We start from the raw sequence: 17,737 nt of genomic DNA on the forward strand, positions 1-17,737 counted from the left end.
AGTTCCAGGGTGATTATAATTCCTTTTTTTCAAAATATGTTGAACACTAATTCAGCAAGATACCAATACACGTACCTACCACCAATCATGTAAATATTCTCATTCCCTTTAATAGGACAGCAACTCAGATATAAAAGTGAAGCAAGTACTTAAGCAGCTTGCTGAATTAAGTCTTTAATGTAGTAATCTACAGATACAGAACTAGTGAGAGATTTTAGGATACCTCTTCCATCCCCTCCTGTGGATGTCTCCCTCATTCTATCACTATCCTTAAACTTCTTCCAGCCTTAAATTCACAACTTTTCAGAGGCAGACACAGCATCTTCTAACCTAGTTCAGGTATATCTGTAGCCTTTTGGCATGTAGTCAGAAAAAGCTGCCATTGCTGTAACTAGAGCTTGGTACTTTCCCATTTACTAATATAAAAGCACTTACAAATTATTAGCTGATCACCAGCTTACTACATGATTAATTAATAGAATAAATTAATGTTTTCTTCAGAGAGCAAGATATAAAAAGAAAGTAATTCTTTCTATAAGTGGAAGCATCTGCCTTATTTTTCTAAAATAAAAATGATTTTTTGTTAAATAAAGAAAAAACTGTTCCAAACAGAAGAGATTATATATGACTGGATCCTTTTCTAATGATTTTTAATGGGTTGGGGTTTTTTTTAATCCAAAGTGGAAATAGCAAGATGTTTACAGTAAAATTCAGAGGAGAAAGAACTCCTCTGGTTAGATGTCTAATAACACAGAGATTTCAACAGCATCCTATTAATGAGCCTCAGTTTGTTTGCTAGCTCTAGCAAGGCTATTCAGCATTTGAGTTAGCAGCCAGTCTTTCATTTGAACTCTACTAGCATGGGAAAGACGTTTTTCTAAGGAAGTAGAAGAGGGCCAAGAAACTTCTGAAGACACTGTCCTACTAATTCTTACGCTAGAGCAGAAGATGAAGCTTGTACTAAGCACACTTCTGTGTGCCAGTTTGATGTCAAGCATCAGTAGCTGCCTGAAATCAAACAAGAGATTTCTCAAGCTGCTTACACTACAACTTTACAAGAAAATGTTTGCTGATCATATGGCGACACACAATTTTTCAAAGCAAAAGTATATGGAAAAACATGATTGCTAGCCGTTCAGCTACAGAACTGTTTCCCAAAGGCCATAGCCTGTTACTGAGCATTCACCACAGTGGATGGCAAAAGTTACACTGAATTTAGCTGTGAAAGATGAATGTCCCCACCTGGAAGAAGAGGATTTTACATTCTTGTCCTAAGAAGTGACATCTTCCACTTAAGCTGCTGCAGTGTTTTGCATGGTTACTATAATATTTCTTTGTTAAAAAAGGAAGGAGTAAAATATTGGAGGCAAAATTATAATATTGAAGGGGAAATCTTAGTGGAATTTCCTATGGTAGTGTGAGGATTTTATTCACAAAAGGGGCAGCCATCTTGAATCTAATAACCAGATGTGTCCAGAACTCAGTGCTTCCAAATATTTCAGGTATGTGAGGTTTCAGAACATGACACGTTATGCCAAAAATGCACACAGGGGAGGAAACAGGTAATTAGGAGGGAAATGTGCAGTAGTAGCACATGCCAAACTGCCCTTGCTCAACGTGTGAAAGCTAGGAAAGAGGATCTTTGTGGTGGAAAGAAAAGGGACACGAGGTCATTTTCTAGTCCCAAGGATGGCATTTGTAATCCAGAGTAATTCCACTGAAGTCAATGGTTTTAAATATAGAGTGGAAAATAGACTCTGGCTGTTATCCCTTTTTAAACACAATGGGAGGTGGAGAGTCAGTTCAGCACATCTTTACACCTAGGGACACCTACGATAAGGTACATAAATATCTGGATTTGCTTACTCACAAAAAGTCTTGGATTAGGGGGTGATACAGAGGATGGTCACCTCATCAGCCAAAATTTGTTTGTCCCATCTCTGTAACAGAGGATGCTACCCAGCAGCAGGGATGGTTTGAGTCACAATGCATTTCCCACCTCACAGAATTTCAAGGTGGAAACATAATAATGTAGTCTTGGCAGTAATAGGTAGCATAGATGTCCAGATCCTGGTTTAAGTTTGGGTCATCAAGTAATAATTAAAGGGTATTTAGGGCATTTACATAGTTCTTAATTTTATGCTTAGATTTTCCAGATACTTAGAATCCAAGTTTTTTGTAGCTTTTTTTTTTTTAGCTTTTCAAAGCAAGTTTTCCAAATATTAAAGACTTTGGGGGGGAAAAAAGCTGCAACAGGAAATGTTTGCACAACTTGATTTTATCTTTTGGTTATTTTGATCTGCAATTTTCTAAAGGGAAAACATTCTTTGGAAAAGTATGACATGGGGATTTTTTTCCCCCATTTTAAGTTTCTGAGTGCATTCCAGATACACACACACACACACACACAAAAGAGACAGTTTATATTTAAGTATCTATTTATTCCTTAGATAAGTAACCATGTTGTAGCTTTCCTGTCATTTTTTTGTCCCAGATTGCTGTTTTGTTCTTTCCCATCCCCTAGGTAGAAAGACAAAATACTTGAATAGCTGAAGAAAACTACAGATTTTACTCTATGTGGTCATAGCTCAGTCCTCTCTTTATATCTTATTCTGATTCTGCAAGTGGGAAATAATTGAGATAAACTCCTTAAATTTACAACACAGATGAGAGTTGCAAGATTGTATGGGAAAGGCGTGTCATCTCCACACAGCTAGTTCCCATCATGTCTCTTCATGGCCCCTCTTTGTAACCTCATTGTAAACAAACCATTGTAGGCATATACATTATGAAGAGGTAGAAAAGACATTGTTGGGATAAGCAAAATGAATGTGAGCTATTGCCTCAAAATATTCCAGCATGTTACTGCTTGGTTGCACACAGCGCAGATTCACTGCTGGTAAATATTTGTACTCCTCCACTAGCTTCCCTGCAGCAATGCCAGTGACAGCCTCTGTGGACCTTCAGCCTAACCTCAGCATCCTAAACTTTCAAGGCATAGTCAAGTTTCAAGGTTTCTAACATAATATCTAGAAGAAATATCTGGGAAATATCAAAGGAAACTATATGCTGATATTGACAGAATCTCAGTAAAGGTAATTGTGACTCTGATGTTAGAGGAACAATTGCTAAGGAATATTAGTTATTTAGCTCATGACAGGGAAGTGTAGAGAAGAAGAGTAAATCAAACAGAATCCCCTTTTTAAGCTTCCCCTCCTCTCCCCCAATAATCTACTTAGGTATGAAAATCCATAATGCAATTGTGTGATGCCATGGAAAAGAACTGGTTTAAAATTAAAAGTGTGGTGCGACTTTGTTATTTTCTTTCATTGTACATTCAGCATCCCCATAAACAAGCAGCTTTCAAGTTCTCAGCTTCGGCTGTGGTCAAGAAAGAGTTTCACTGGGTGTGGTCCTGAATGTTTGTGCTCTTAGCTGCTTGCCTACAGTTAATGAAGCTCATCCTGATATTTCTTCTCATTATTAAATGTGGTTTTGATTCTAATGCCCAGGTCCTAATCCAAGACTATCAAACAATAAAGCAGCAGCTCAAACTATTTGGATGAAGAAGTGTTTCAAGTATTGAAATTGATGTGGTAGGGATTAGGATAGGTCAAAGCAAGCCATTCCATGGGCCATCCTCTCTTGGAGGAAAAATATGCCTTGCAAGGCAAAATGAGAAATAGAATATGAATAAAACCATCAGATAGTCCTGAAGTCTGAGTCACCTATGGCTGACCATAATATGCTAAGGAAAGTTCTGGGCCTTGTGCCCCCCACTAGTTTAGTGAGAGAAAAGGCTGTTAATTTATTATTGGCCAACAAATACAGAGGTCTGAGATAACCCCTACTGTTGATGTTTTATGAAAGACTAGGTGAAGAAAATGAAGTGAAGCATTGAAATTCAGAGAAGACTAAATATATGTGTATATTTAAATATATATAGATGTACATAGATGTGTATATATATGTATATGGATATATAAAGATGTATATGTATATAAATAAAACATTCATAATTTTTGTTTTTCTTTTGTGAGTGCTTTTTTATGATTTGCACAATATCCACCTAAGTATCCATTTGTCTAAAAGAAAGTGCTAGTTGTCATGGAGTAGTTTGCTCTAATGTAAGAGACTTAATGGTGCAAGGAACTGAGAGTAAAAGGAAGCAGAAAAAGAACTGAACTGCAGTTTATGATCACACCTTTCCAGCCCCATCTTCAAGGAGAAGAATTCCTGAGTGAAGATCTGGCAGGACATGAAGTATAAAGACTACTCATTGCCTTCAACAATTTCTATCCAAAGGCCCAGAGTAACAAAGTTGTGCATTAGAAACAATAAAGCAGTGTGTGTTCTGTGACTCTATGACCTTCTATTACCAGCAGCAGCTTAGTTTCACCTTTTAGATAATAAATTTCATCGTATCGCAATCTCTTTCACATTTACTGGCCTGGAAACCAGCAACTTCTGCAATGCACAGGCCATATCAGGATTTTAGCATGCATCTCAGGGATGTTGGAATGAAAAAGGGAGTTTGTGGAGAAAGAACAATTACAAACTGCTGAAGGCGGGGGGAGGGGGAGAAAAATTGCATGGCTTTGACATCCCATCCCTCCCCATGGAAGTAGATGGATTTGAGAGGAATGGAGGCTTGCAATACAAATAATTTTCTTGGATATTATGGGAGCTGAAGCTGCTGACATTATAAATATCATGCAAGCAAACCAGTCTTTAATTAGTTAATTCTAGGACTAGTGCAATTCCAAGAAAATTGAGAAACATATAAGACTGAAGGTGGAAAGCCCTTTTAAGCATTTTGATTGATCTTAAAATCAAATGCATTCCTACAACATTTCAGCAGGTTCTGTTGTATTTGAAAATTCAGTTCAGAATCAAAGCTAAAAAATCTCAGTTGGCTTCATTCAGAGCAGAGATAGTAAGGGAACCAGCCCAGAAGCAAACGTGGAAAATCTATACCCAGATATTTGTAATGGCATACAGATACTGCCCACGGAATCCAAGCCTGAATTCTCAGAATCCCGTAATTAATGCATCCAAAAATGCTCTTAGATTGATGAAGCAGAAGCTCAAAGGGATGTATGATTGTCTAAAGCCTCGGGAAACAATTAAACCAGATGGGACAATCAACTGAAAGGGCGTACCCTTGGTTCAGCCAAGGAACACAAACAGCATTTAAACAGTCTTTCAAAAGGACAACAGTCTTATTTAAAAAAATTCATGTGATGAAAAATCTATTGTACAGCTATGTGAACTATTGCAAAGGTAAATTAGCCTCACTAAGAAAATACTGAACATTAGTTCTGCTTCTGGATTTGCCTAGTTTCAGCTGCCAACTATTTGATCTTGTTCAGTCTTTCTTTGCTAGACTCTGGGTTCAATTATGTGGCTACATTAATAAAAACTACAAAACTAGTAAAAATGCTTTTAAGTATAAGCATTATACCATAAAATATAAAAATCTGCATTGACGTTTTTATAAATGAAAGATTCAAGTGGAAGCAGAATAGTGTGTTTTGCAAAATTTTACTGTTTATCTTTCAATAATCCCTTTTTTTAAATTCTTTTTCAACCTACAATTTTCAAAGGCACTTAAGACATCTCAGCAGTTTTATCATAAGTAAATTGTTTTCGTACACAAATATTCACTGCAATTTTTTATAATCTTTTAAATTTTTATTTATCTTATTTCCATTTTGGAATTCATAGTGTTTTCTATTTTTGTCTTGGCTTCAATTTCCTTAAATTTAAACTGAGGTTTTTGAGATCAATTAATTTTGAAACAGTCTGTGAACACATCTCCACGTTTAATTACTTTGCTGAAGCAAAATTCCACTGCGTAGAAATTTCATTCTTCTGTGACACTTGTTCAAGTGTATTATATGTAGTTATTATTTTTTCATTTGGACTTTTTTCCTGGCAACTATTTATCTGAGAATTCTTAACATAATGCGCCAGCAACTTATGTAAACCCACAACCAATAGTACCGAATATTTTTCATGTTAATTTGAATTTATCTTGGCATCTTGTAATACCATCCAGTGCATTGGCAAACAAATATTGAATGACTTAACATCGAATGTCCTCCAAATTTTGTTTCTTTTCAGTGGAAATCCCCTGCAAGCTATGTCTAACTTTTGAGACATTGCAAAAATGATCAGAAGATTTTGCAGATGTTTAACATCTTGTATATTACCACATACATTAACAGGCATCTGATGTCGAGGTCTGTCAGACATATGTGGAAATAGAGAGCTGAAGACAGAATCTATACTTCTTTGGAAGGGCACATATCATGTGCTGGTATAACAAAGTTCAGAACCAGTTTCTTTTCATTAGGCTTTCAGTTTCTTGAAGAAGGCACAAGAAAGCATTCCCTTCAGAAGTTTCTTTTGCAAAAGCCCTACTAAAACAGCTAATAATAGGATTTTTAGGTCAAAATGCCCTTTACTAAGATTCAGGTCTACAAACTTTAATACAGTGCATGAAGGGCACCTGGTGCATCAGACGTGATGCAGGGCAGCCTGCACGCTGAGCCTGCTGCAGCCGCCGTTGTCGTTTTGACAGCCACCGGCTACATTAGAGCTCTATGTTACATATTTTAAAATACTCCTGTAAGCAGTAACAGGACGCCAGGCTTCCCTAGCCTCTTTGGTGAGGTGCTGCCTGGCCCTCCCCGCTGAGGGGCACCTTCTTTGCCCTCTGGGGGCACCCAGTCCCGTAACAGAAGGATCTGCCTGGGATCCACTTGTCTCACATGGGCACCTGATTTAGATGTGATTCATAAAACCAGGAGTCTGCGGTCCCTTTATGGCAAACAGAATAGGTGCCTTCAAAGATTTCTGAGCAATTAAGTACCTAAAATAGCCTAGAGAAGATGAAGTACATCCTTTCACTGCTCCTTCTCTCCCACACACATTTATGTACGTATGCACACAGTGAATCCAAAAGATAAACTTCGCAGCAAGATCTTTCTGGGGCCTAAGTTTTTATACACTAAACATCTGCAAAAACTGCCTCCCAACAGTTTTTATTACATCTGTTAAAACCTAATAACACCGGGACTGGAGTGAATGCCCCTCATTTGCCACACAGTAATAAATGCTGTGCAGCACAAGCCAGTTAATTGTGTTTCAGTGTGCTTCTGCCCCCAAAGCTGCTTCTCTATTTTACCCAAAACTTCTTTAAACTAAAAAGCATTCCGGCCCCCATAGGAAACACAAAGTAGATATGCTGATATATGCATATACAGGGATAAATATCACTATCATGATAAACCTTCAAATAAATTACCTGACTCTGAAGGGGAAAGAAAGCGGTATTAGGTTAACCGCTATTCCTTTTCAGATTGAGTTTCTAAGGCCTTGTCTCAGAAACCATGTCTCAGACCATGTCTAACCTATGGGATCCAGGAGCACTTCCCAGCCTCCAAGTCTTAATATATGCCAGCCACCCTCTGATGTGGAGTCGGAGGCATAGGCCAGATCTTTCCTCCAATACCAGGGGGGAGGTGTAGCAGCTGTCTTCTACCTCCATTGGAAGAAACTTAAGCATGCAAGCCAAAAGCAAGCTTCTGGTGGGGTCCCCATTCTGGAAACTTGAAGATTCAGGATGCCAGGCCATGCCAGGGGACCTGCCTCACAGTGCAAATTTAGGATCTTTAAACACAAGAAAGCCCTGTGATCCACTCCTGATGGGTCTTGGCAAAAGTGATCTTTGAGCTGCTCAGGCTGGGTGGGTTTGTGACACACCCAGAAAGAGAACTGGAAGCAGCCAAGGAAAGCAACATGAGCAGATATTTAGTGAGCTGAAGGGAGGTAATTTCGTACTGCTCTTGGCAGCCAAGTCCTCTCTTGAATCTTGTCTATAGTTTCTGAAATGTGTTTAATTTACCTTTTGTGTGAATGGTGCTGGAATGCGGATGAGGGATGTTGGTTCTGCACCCTTGGACACCAGCACACGCACCATGGCAGAGCACAGGACAGATGCTCCTCCGAGTCCATGAACTGGAATCTCACATTACTGGATGGTATTACAATACTGTGAATCCTTCTATTGCTGCCATGATGCAGTCAGGTGAGTTCATCTTGCTCTATATTTTGTCTCTGAATTATGGCCCTGACCACATCCTCAGTGGGTGAATGTAACAGAAATGGCACCTTGATTTACCCTTTTATCTTCCACTGAGCAGCGGTTCAGAGGCTCAGTGAGCTGTAGGTTGCCACTGGTCCAGCTAATCTCCATTATTTCTACTTTAGGTCTTGCAATGGCTCTTAACAAGTTCCATGACCAATTCTGCACTTTGTGAAAGTGGACTTAATTTCTTTTTTATTATTTTGCATCTTTTTCCTGGAAAAGATGAAGAGCTATTACTGCTAATGCAAAATGAGCAGCCTTGGCACCAGATAGTCCTGACTACTCAGATTCCAGGCTTGAGGGTCTGATAAAAACCTTAGTGAAACTAACGGGAATCTTTCCAGAGTAGCTTTACCTAAAGTCTAAAGGCACGGACATACTGCACTCCTAGAATCCCATAGGCACATAATCCTATTTATCCCTTTACTAAAGAATGATTAGCAAAAAGGTCTACAAAATCTACTTATTTCACAATACTAAACTGCTTCCAGTGCATTCCCAGATGTCAAATTCCCTCTACATTCCCAGTGCAGGAGCCAAACTCTTCAGCTTCTCTCTTTGACAATTTCCACTGTGCATAGAGGGATGTGTGATTACAAAAATCTGTGGTGGTTTAACTGAATATGAAAGTAGGACAAAGATAAAAAAACATGAAGTATTAACCATTAATTCAGGGAAAATCTAGCACTGTGATAAATGGTGCCTAATCGTGGATGTGTTTAAGTAAGTCATTGCTGAAATATAATGCCTGGGGCATGGAGAGGCAAGATAAGGAAGGCTGAAGAAAGATCAACATTGCAAGGCCATTTAACTCAATTACTATACTCCTATTATCACAGTTAGTAAAAGTAAACAGCAGTTGTTTCTAAATATCTCATTTTTATACTGCCTATTCCAATACTTGCTATACTGCTCAAAACCTTAGCCCCTGGAGGCATAGGATTACATCAACTTCTCAGTTGTCATTTTCTTCTCCCCCTAAAGCAGGCTTTACAAATGGAAACTTGAAGGAAGCTCACGCAAAACCCTCAGAAGCCAGGAGACAAACCAACCCACTGGCTTTTTTTATGCCATGACTTTCAGAAAATCTCCTGAGTGTTTTTGGTTTCTGGGTTTAATTTTAGAAGTCAGAAATACTGGAACAGAGGCTGTGTCAATGCCTGAGCTTATGAGTCAAATTAACAAGCAGTAAATTATTCACAACAGATGTAGCTCTACATAAACAGAAATGTACAGGGGGAATAAAATACCTGCAAGGAGATGATCAGAATGAGCTCTTTGCAAGATTCAGGAAGGCAGAAAGCAAGCACTGCAGCGATGTTTCTGGGTCCTGTGTTTCCAGTGCTATCTACAAGTAGGAAGCAGGGCACTTCTCTGGTGGAGCAGCTTTACTGAGAAGCTCTAGACGGCTGCTCAAACTCTTAGAGAGGCAGTCATTAAACCGCTGCTATTCTACAGCCTCCGCAGGCCTGAGTGAATCTAAGCTCAGATGTGGGAGAGAATCAGGCTCATGGGAACTGTGCCTTCTAACTTTAAATTCCAGCTCCTTCAGACCTATCTGTCACCCTTCTCTGAATCCTATTCCTTTCATGGGCTAGTTATTAAGTGTTTCTAACACACCTGTTAGATCTGTTAAAAAAACCTCAGAGAAAGAAACTTGGTAGCAATTCTTTCTTACATACCATTTCAGGTTTAATTTACACTTTAATGTATGTTATTACCAGTTCAAGAATAGCCAGGACTATATGTGAATTCGCATATATCGACATGACACCACAACCTAGGAAAAGGGAAACATAATTCAGACGTAGTGATTTTATTTGACTGACTTTGTTATTATAAGCCTGACCATTGTAGTTATAAGGAATGCAGAGTATCACAGGTTTGCAAGCACACTGCGCTTTCTAGTCCTAAGGATTGATATGGAAAAAGAATAGATCTGTAAATACTGTGGAGTGGATAGATGCGCCAAAGTGTATGCCCAGTCCCCACCAACTGTGCATAGATGAAGAGCATCTCATTCTTACCCATGACCTTACTTGAAAACCTGCATGGGAAAAGCGCTCATAGATGTATATTCCAAAAGGAGGATGTACTGGCACGAAGGGGCTACGGATGGCTTTCAATGGCATAATGGCACTAATCCCAGCCTCATTTCTCTGTCCAAACAGCAAATTAACTGGCACATGCACCTCACGAAGAATGTTTATGGCATACTTTGCAGACATGCACAGCCAAAGAGGTCACGTTTTGAACCTGTAAATTACTCACACATTTTACATTTTAAATAAACCTGTAGATTTATTGTACAATAGTACAGCATGTACCTTTTTAACCAAAAGCTCAGCATCACACAACACTTTAATCTTCCATTTAAACAAACACAGTCCTACAACACAGCTCAGTTCAGCTAGGAAAGCTACATAATGAATTAATTTATTGAGAGTCCTGCCTACCCTGTTCTTAAGGATGTTTACCTACAGCAAGAACAGTGGCAGTGGTTCTGGTGGTGCAGCATTTAATCACTTTAACCTGTTCTCAGCACAGTAATAGCAAGCATCTAGAACAAAACGAAGAGATCATTTAAGGGACACCACATTTAATTGCAAATGCATGAAACAGTAGACCAGAGGATGTCACACATGTAATACAAGTATGGATTAGAAATCTGTTATGAGATCACTTTGATGTAACGTCTGCACTAACTATGCCACACAATCCACCACACAGGAAGACCGGATGCATGACAGGCATCGCATCATGTAGTAATATTGTTTGGACTGAAATTTTTAGGTTTGGAAGGGGCAGAGCAGGGTGTTCTGTACAAATATACACTTGCCTTATTACATTAGTTTACAGGTCAGAAACACTCCTGTAGCCATTTGCCCACATGCCAGCAGTCTCTTGTTATAACTAATTTTTAGACTGTTTGCTTTGATTTTACCTAGTTCAGCTGAAAACAGTATTGTTGCCTCCGGACACAGAGTGTGTTTCGTGCTACGTCTTAGCCTTTCAAATTGTCATAAACACCCGAGTTGGTATAACTGGGCATCTCTTATGCACATCCTTGTGCACAGCTAGCCACAAGTTGTTATAAAGACTTGTTCAGATAATATCCTTCGTTTGCCACAGGGGTTTGTCATCGCAATGGAGATTTGAAGTTCATCACTGCATAATGACTTACAGCAAGTGAAGTTCCCCTGAAGTTTGTAATTAAATATCTACTACCCAAATGAGCTACAGGTTACATAGCAAACTCTTGACCAGAGAGAGAAAGTTTATGCCTTTTTATTGCTGTTCAATTTATCAATGTGTGTCAAACCTTAAGCCTGTTACTTTAAAGGATCAAGTGCTATTTTTATTAAAGAATTTCAAACTCTCAGAAAACAGTATTTTCAGCAGATTTTTAAATACCCAAAGGAGGTAAATTTGGGTCCTACACCTGAACATGTGGTTTTTCACTTATGGCAGGAGCATGATAGTGCATTGTTGGTTGGTTCTGAACAGTACTGAACTCCTACAGCACCAACTAAAATAATATGTTAATCAAAACACAAACAGTAATACTAAAGAAACAGAGGAAGGAAGTCTATACCGAACATCTGATCTTGAATTAAAGTAGACCAGCAATAGTGTGTAAGCTTTCAAACAGATGAGATGCTTAGCTGCTATCGATTATACCAAATTGCACACACTATGGTTCATATGTATTGTCTGACTCTGCAAATTTCACTCATCTTAGACAAAATACTAAAGCAAGCTAATTCAAGTATGCTAGAAAAAAGAGGAGGAAGAAGGATCTTTTTAAATCAAAGTTGCTTTTTGTATCATCTTCAAGTATTTTGAGAAAACTTCACCACACTGAAAAAATTTTCACTTATCTTTCTTGCTTCTACTTTTAGATAAGCCTAACCAGCAGAAGAAACAAAGTTGGGAACAAAACCATTCTTGGCTTGTAAGACTAAATGCGTGTCCTTAGTAGACTTCCAGTTCATTGTCTAAACTGTAATGTTTTGGTAGCTTTCAGTGAACATATGAACTTTTGGCTGATTATCTAGACACACTGACACATGTAAAGATTGTTAAAAAGGTAGTTATCTAATTAAAATAGACATCACCTGAAACGGGGTTTTTTTTTTTGCTGTAAAACAAACACAAGCAGCGTATTAACAAGATGCACAAGCTCTTCTTCACCCATTCAGAATTTTTAATTTGCTTAATAAGTAATAAGAAATAATTAAAACCTGATCTTGAAATATCATTAACAGTTTAAGGAATAAAGCTCTATTTCCTGAATTCATTCCATGCCATCTTTAATAAAAGAGCTTATGCAGATTCCTTCTGCTTACTAAAATGAAGTCAGCTTATGTTTCTTACATTTTTAAATAGCCCCAACACCAAAGACATACAAAATGTTATACTGAATTTTAATCCTTGTAAAACATTACACCACACACTGTTATTATAAATCTTTTCAATAACATCCATTATAGAACTCAGTAAAGAGCACTGCCTACTACTATGCACTGTCAAATATTTCTGGCAGTATTGGGAATTGACTACAGCATTTTTATTTTTTTTAAATCAAGAGTTAACCTACATATTCTGAACTTGCAAATAATACACAACAGATTGTACTTTCATATAGGCTGCATTCATTTTTTTCTGATTTGTATATAAGAGTAAATTTTCTATAACAATATGAAAGAAAATTAATAACTTATTTATCTAGCTAGGAGGCTAGTAGTTATCTGTAATCATTTTAATCAAAAGATGACTGAAAAATTCAAAGTTAATTATTGTGAAGTGCACAAAATCTAGAATATAGGGACTCTCCACAGTACATTATACTAAGTCAACATATAATAGATTAAAAGCTGTAAAGCCAAAATCTTCATTTAAAAATTTAGTGTTTCTGACATCATCTTCCACCATTCCATCAACTCTTCTTTCTCTTCTTCTTTTCTTTCAGACAGTGACTCCAGTTCAAAATCAACCTAAGAGACACAATCAAAAACATCAGTAAGACTTGTAGAAAGAGAGAAGCATAGGCTTTTAACAGTAATTTATTGAAATAAGTTGTTTAACACAGACATGGGGCTTAGGGAGGTACCTTCCATTTTAGGCTAGGTTTATTCCAAACTGTCTCAAAGCTAATTTAAATATGTGCAATACTAGTATATCAGTACAATAAACTTATCTAAAAATGCACATAGGTGAGCAAAATTTCCAAAAGAAGCCAGACATATGTCCAGTCTTTGACTTGCCTAAAAATTTCAAAAAATATGGGTCAATGAAATTTAAATTGAATAATAACGAGCCACATAATTCATCTAGCATATAATAAAAGGTATAGCCAGCATATTGCTGTCTAACATCCAGCAATGCAGACCCCCAGCATATCAAAACACATGTTCAATTTTATGCCATGAATAAGATCCAGGGAGCTTTTCTGACACACAGCTTATTGATGTAGATATGATGTGCTAGTGTAGTATATCCTAGTATATGATACACAGTAGAGAAATAAGCATTTATTTAAATTGTTAAGAGTGGAATCCACACACCTGTATAGAAGATGAATTAAAAATGCTTCTGAACTCTTAGATGCAGCCTAGGTCTTATTCATCATACTTGCTGGGTATCTACACAAAGCAGTGCTCCATCACTATCTTTCTGCACAGAGCTGAACATTGGTTTTAACCTCTGCAGCTAGTCCCTTGACAATTTAAATTAAAAGTATCAGGTCTCAATGAAAACCTCAACATTTCTTACTTTTTATGTAGCACTATTTAAAGATGTTCTGTAATCTTCTGATTGGCTATTTACACATCAACCAATAAAAAAAAAGTTTAAGTATGACAATATCACCCTTCTCTGTGTCTTTTCATTTTAAATAATACCAGCAGGACATGAAATGAGTTTACCATGAGATTACTCTCTGTGGCTTGTGCAGCAAGTACTAGAAAAGAGATTTCCAGACTGTCTTCTAAATTAGCATATTCTGAAATATTCTGAAAAATCACCTCCTGCTTACATGTATACATGAAGGAAAAAAAGAAAGAGACTTTTTTATATATACATAATAGATGGTAAACTAACACACACGTGAGCACTTACCACAACCGCAGGGCTAAAGGGCACAGCCACTTTTTTAGTTATTGCTAGGTAGCCTGGTGCTGAGGCTGTAAGTTTGTAATTTCCAGGCACAAGCAATCTCCAGTAATCACCATCCTTGGCTGTAGAGAAGAAGAAAAAAATCCACATAAATATGTATAAAACTAATCACACAGCTAAGTAGAAGGGACCGTGTATCTTGTCAGTCTTCTGTATTCCTGTCAGCCCTTTCCTTTTGTCTGTCTGAAAGAATTCTTCTGTAAGGGCTGTACAAATATATTATTACAGATTTTCTTCCCTTCTGGTAACCAAAACACAGATTTAAAGTCCGAAGTTGTGCTGTAGCCTCCATGAAAGATTTTGCCTGCTGAGGCCAAAGGCTCTCCTGCACACTGAAGAAAAGGACAATATGGGACACTATTCTACTTTAGAAGCAACCCCTGGCCAATGTACAGCTCCTGTTAAGTGTCTGAGTTTCAGTTTGCAATGCAATGTGAATTTTTAATGTCCTTCAGTATTCTGAAAATCCAAATGTAAATACATTTGATTCTCATCAAATTTAAATAAATAGGACCACCTTTCTCAATTTTTCTTATCTTGCAGAGAAAGCTATAAATCATCATTTCCTAGAATATTCCATGTGTATCACCCCTGAAGCATCACTATCTAAATGTTTCAGTATCCAGGCAATGTCTGGGTCTTTTTTCTTCTGTTTAGCTAAACAGAGAAATGAAAGTTTGATCCACTCAGGCCAAAGAAAGGCTCCTACTGCACTGAGTGCTACTGCAGATCATCTTTTTCAGTCATAGAATAAAAACACATCATCCTCTTCTCTAGAAATGACCATCTCCCATTTTCACAAAGACTCAGATCCTCCATCCATCAGCAGTGGGCAATTATCTAATTTGTCACAGGCTAATACTCTGAATTTCTCTATCTCCAGAAAATATTGCAAGGCTGTTCTAAAGGCCAGTTAGCAGTGCCATTTAAAAGACTTGGCCACACTCTTACTGCCAATTCCTTAAATGCTTTTTCAGCACAACTTCCCCTACACAGCGCACAGAGGGAAACATTACTTAAATGTCTGCAATTCGCATGGTCAGAAAATGTCAGTAGTCAGTCCAGTTGTTCCCAAACTTTTCTCTTCATAAAACAGAAAGGAAAAAAATACTGCTGCAGAACTACGATAATGATCTATTCTAATTCCTGGCACCAGAACAAAGCTGAATTTTAACTCATGAACAAAGGAGCAGGGGAAAAAAAGCCAAAGAATATTTATCCTTCTTTTTGAATGTGCTGAAATTCAAGTGCTTGTTTTCCTCACTGTTTTGACAATAGATGACTTCCATGCTTATACACGCACAATGTGAGAGGAATCATGATTACATGCTTTTTTGTACCGTAGAAGCATGAGCTGTAGTACCATATGCATCACTCTCTCATACTTCAAAATACCTCTTTGCACGCCTTATTCCCTTTTTATTATCCCTGAAAAATTATTTCCAGCCTCTATACTTTTTCCCTTCTTATGTACAGTGAAAGAAGATGGCTAATGCTATCACAGAGTGTTCTGCTTGGCAGAAATACTGGCCTCTTTGCAGGTGATCTGAGAACAAACACAAATCGAAGCCAACTGAAGGGTCTACCGGTCCTGTTTCATAGTATTCTGCACCTCTGTAACAGTATAGTGAGACATATCATTGAAAAAATGACCATAATGTAAGGTCATGCATAAAGCAATGACATTTTACTATTGTTTTTCTAATTAGTATCTTGTGCAAACAAACAAAAAAATGTCATTCAGAATAAGAAAGCATAGGTCTACAGGGAAGACTGCAAGTTGGCACTGTGCGAGTTACCTTTGAACTCATTCATTTATTCAAAAAGCACAACACCATTGAAGAAGTGACATGCAATTTTCTGTGAACACCAACACAATAATTTCCTCTTTTAGAACCGCTCTCCTAAAAAAAGTCACAGAATTGTAAACAGCAGAGAGAATTTATCTTCACAGGAGGAAGTTATGTAAACTGAAAATCTGGCAAGAATCTACATACCAAAAGATATGGTCACATCATAAGCAATATAACACTTTTGGACCACAGTTTAGCCTTCATACTCAAAACAGCACTGCCGACAGGACTTTAAATCCTGGCAGAGCTGTGAAACACTGCTTGCACCGCAAATCAGAAGATAAACTAAGCATGAATAACCAAGATCCACCAGAACCAATTCATGCCAGAGATCCATGAAGTCCCAACAACCAGTCTCCAGCTACTTTGAGAGCAAAACACAAGAGAAAAATTCATGAAATCCTGCAGGCAGCAAGCTTCCTGAGGCGCAACATGCTTTCCTGGCTTCAAACTTTTGCTCCCTTAAACCTTCAGCTAATGAGATCTGAAATGGCTCCAGGCTGCCAAGCAGAGGGAGAAGCAGCGTATCCCAGCACTTCCCATTTTGCTGAAGTACAATACTCACCTGATGTAATATCATGGCTTATCCCCTCCACAGAAATTGTAGCATTTGCTATTGGATTGCCCTGAAGATCTTTGACAAACCCCTTCACTCCTCGATGAATCTAAAATAAATAAATAAAGTCAGCAACACATGGGAAATCACTGGAAAATTCTTAAGAAAAGATGGCATTTATGTCAGTGAAATATCTGTTGATGTATCTAACGATGCATGTCATGGATCCCACCATCTACATGCTGACAACTATCAAGGATAATTACTAAACAACATAATGGAACAAACAGTGAAGCAGAAAAATAATTCAGCTGGTAGTTATACTAATTTATCTGTGCAGTGCAAGCATTTCTCAGAAATATGCAGCAATTCATAACATGCGAACACTGACTTGAAAGTCTTTGTCACTGGGGATTAGTGAATGTGCTGAAAAGCTTTGAAAAACAGCCTAAAAAAAACCCCTTTTTTTAAAAAAAAGTTTCATCAACTGTAAGAATTTAGGGCTAATAATGGGCATAACTGCTTAAAAGTGAAACATTAACAAGGTTAATTGCAGGCACTTGGACTTTGATGGGCAATCCCTGTGTGAGGTGCTTAAGCTCTCTGTTGTGCACCCAAAACCTCCAGGTCTTTGAGCTGGGACCACACCGAGTCACAACAACCCCCACATGGCCTGTGAGAGAAAGGCGATGGAGGGTCATGTCCCAGTTCCTTCTTCCCTCTCAGGCAACATACTGCTGGCAACAGCACCAGCAGTACCTAATCTGTCTGTTCCCAGCATATATGACATTAAAGCACTGATTTGACTGCAGTGTGGTGAAGAGACCAGTCCTGCTGGTACTTCTTGAGCATGGTCTGAAAGCAGACTGAGCTCCTCAGAGGCAGGAGACTGAGGGTCAGCTACCTTTTCACAGCCTGAGATCGGGAGCTCTCAGCGCTGGGGAGAATGGGATGTTTTGAACCTGTGCAGAGATGCATCTCACTGGGAGCCTGGAA

At 38.1% G+C, this 17,737-nt stretch overlaps 1 protein-coding gene across 1 annotated transcript in view; it reads right to left on the reverse strand.

The window, feature by feature from the left end:
- Window positions 1-10,429: 10,429 nt before the first annotated feature.
- The window catches only part of CPE (carboxypeptidase E), a 61,666-nt gene continuing 54,358 nt past the window's right edge, over window positions 10,430-17,737 (reverse strand). The window contains exons 7-9 of the mRNA XM_075028962.1: window positions 16,751-16,850; window positions 14,276-14,394; window positions 10,430-13,152 (exon numbers count right to left, since the gene is read on the reverse strand). Coding sequence (XP_074885063.1) covers window positions 13,054-13,152; window positions 14,276-14,394; window positions 16,751-16,850 — 318 coding nt within the window. The 3' untranslated portion in view covers window positions 10,430-13,053. The remainder of the gene's footprint in view (window positions 13,153-14,275; window positions 14,395-16,750; window positions 16,851-17,737) is intronic.

Source organism: Buteo buteo, chromosome 1 (assembly GCF_964188355.1).
Source record: "Buteo buteo chromosome 1, bButBut1.hap1.1, whole genome shotgun sequence".
Taxonomy (NCBI): domain Eukaryota; kingdom Metazoa; phylum Chordata; class Aves; order Accipitriformes; family Accipitridae; genus Buteo; species Buteo buteo.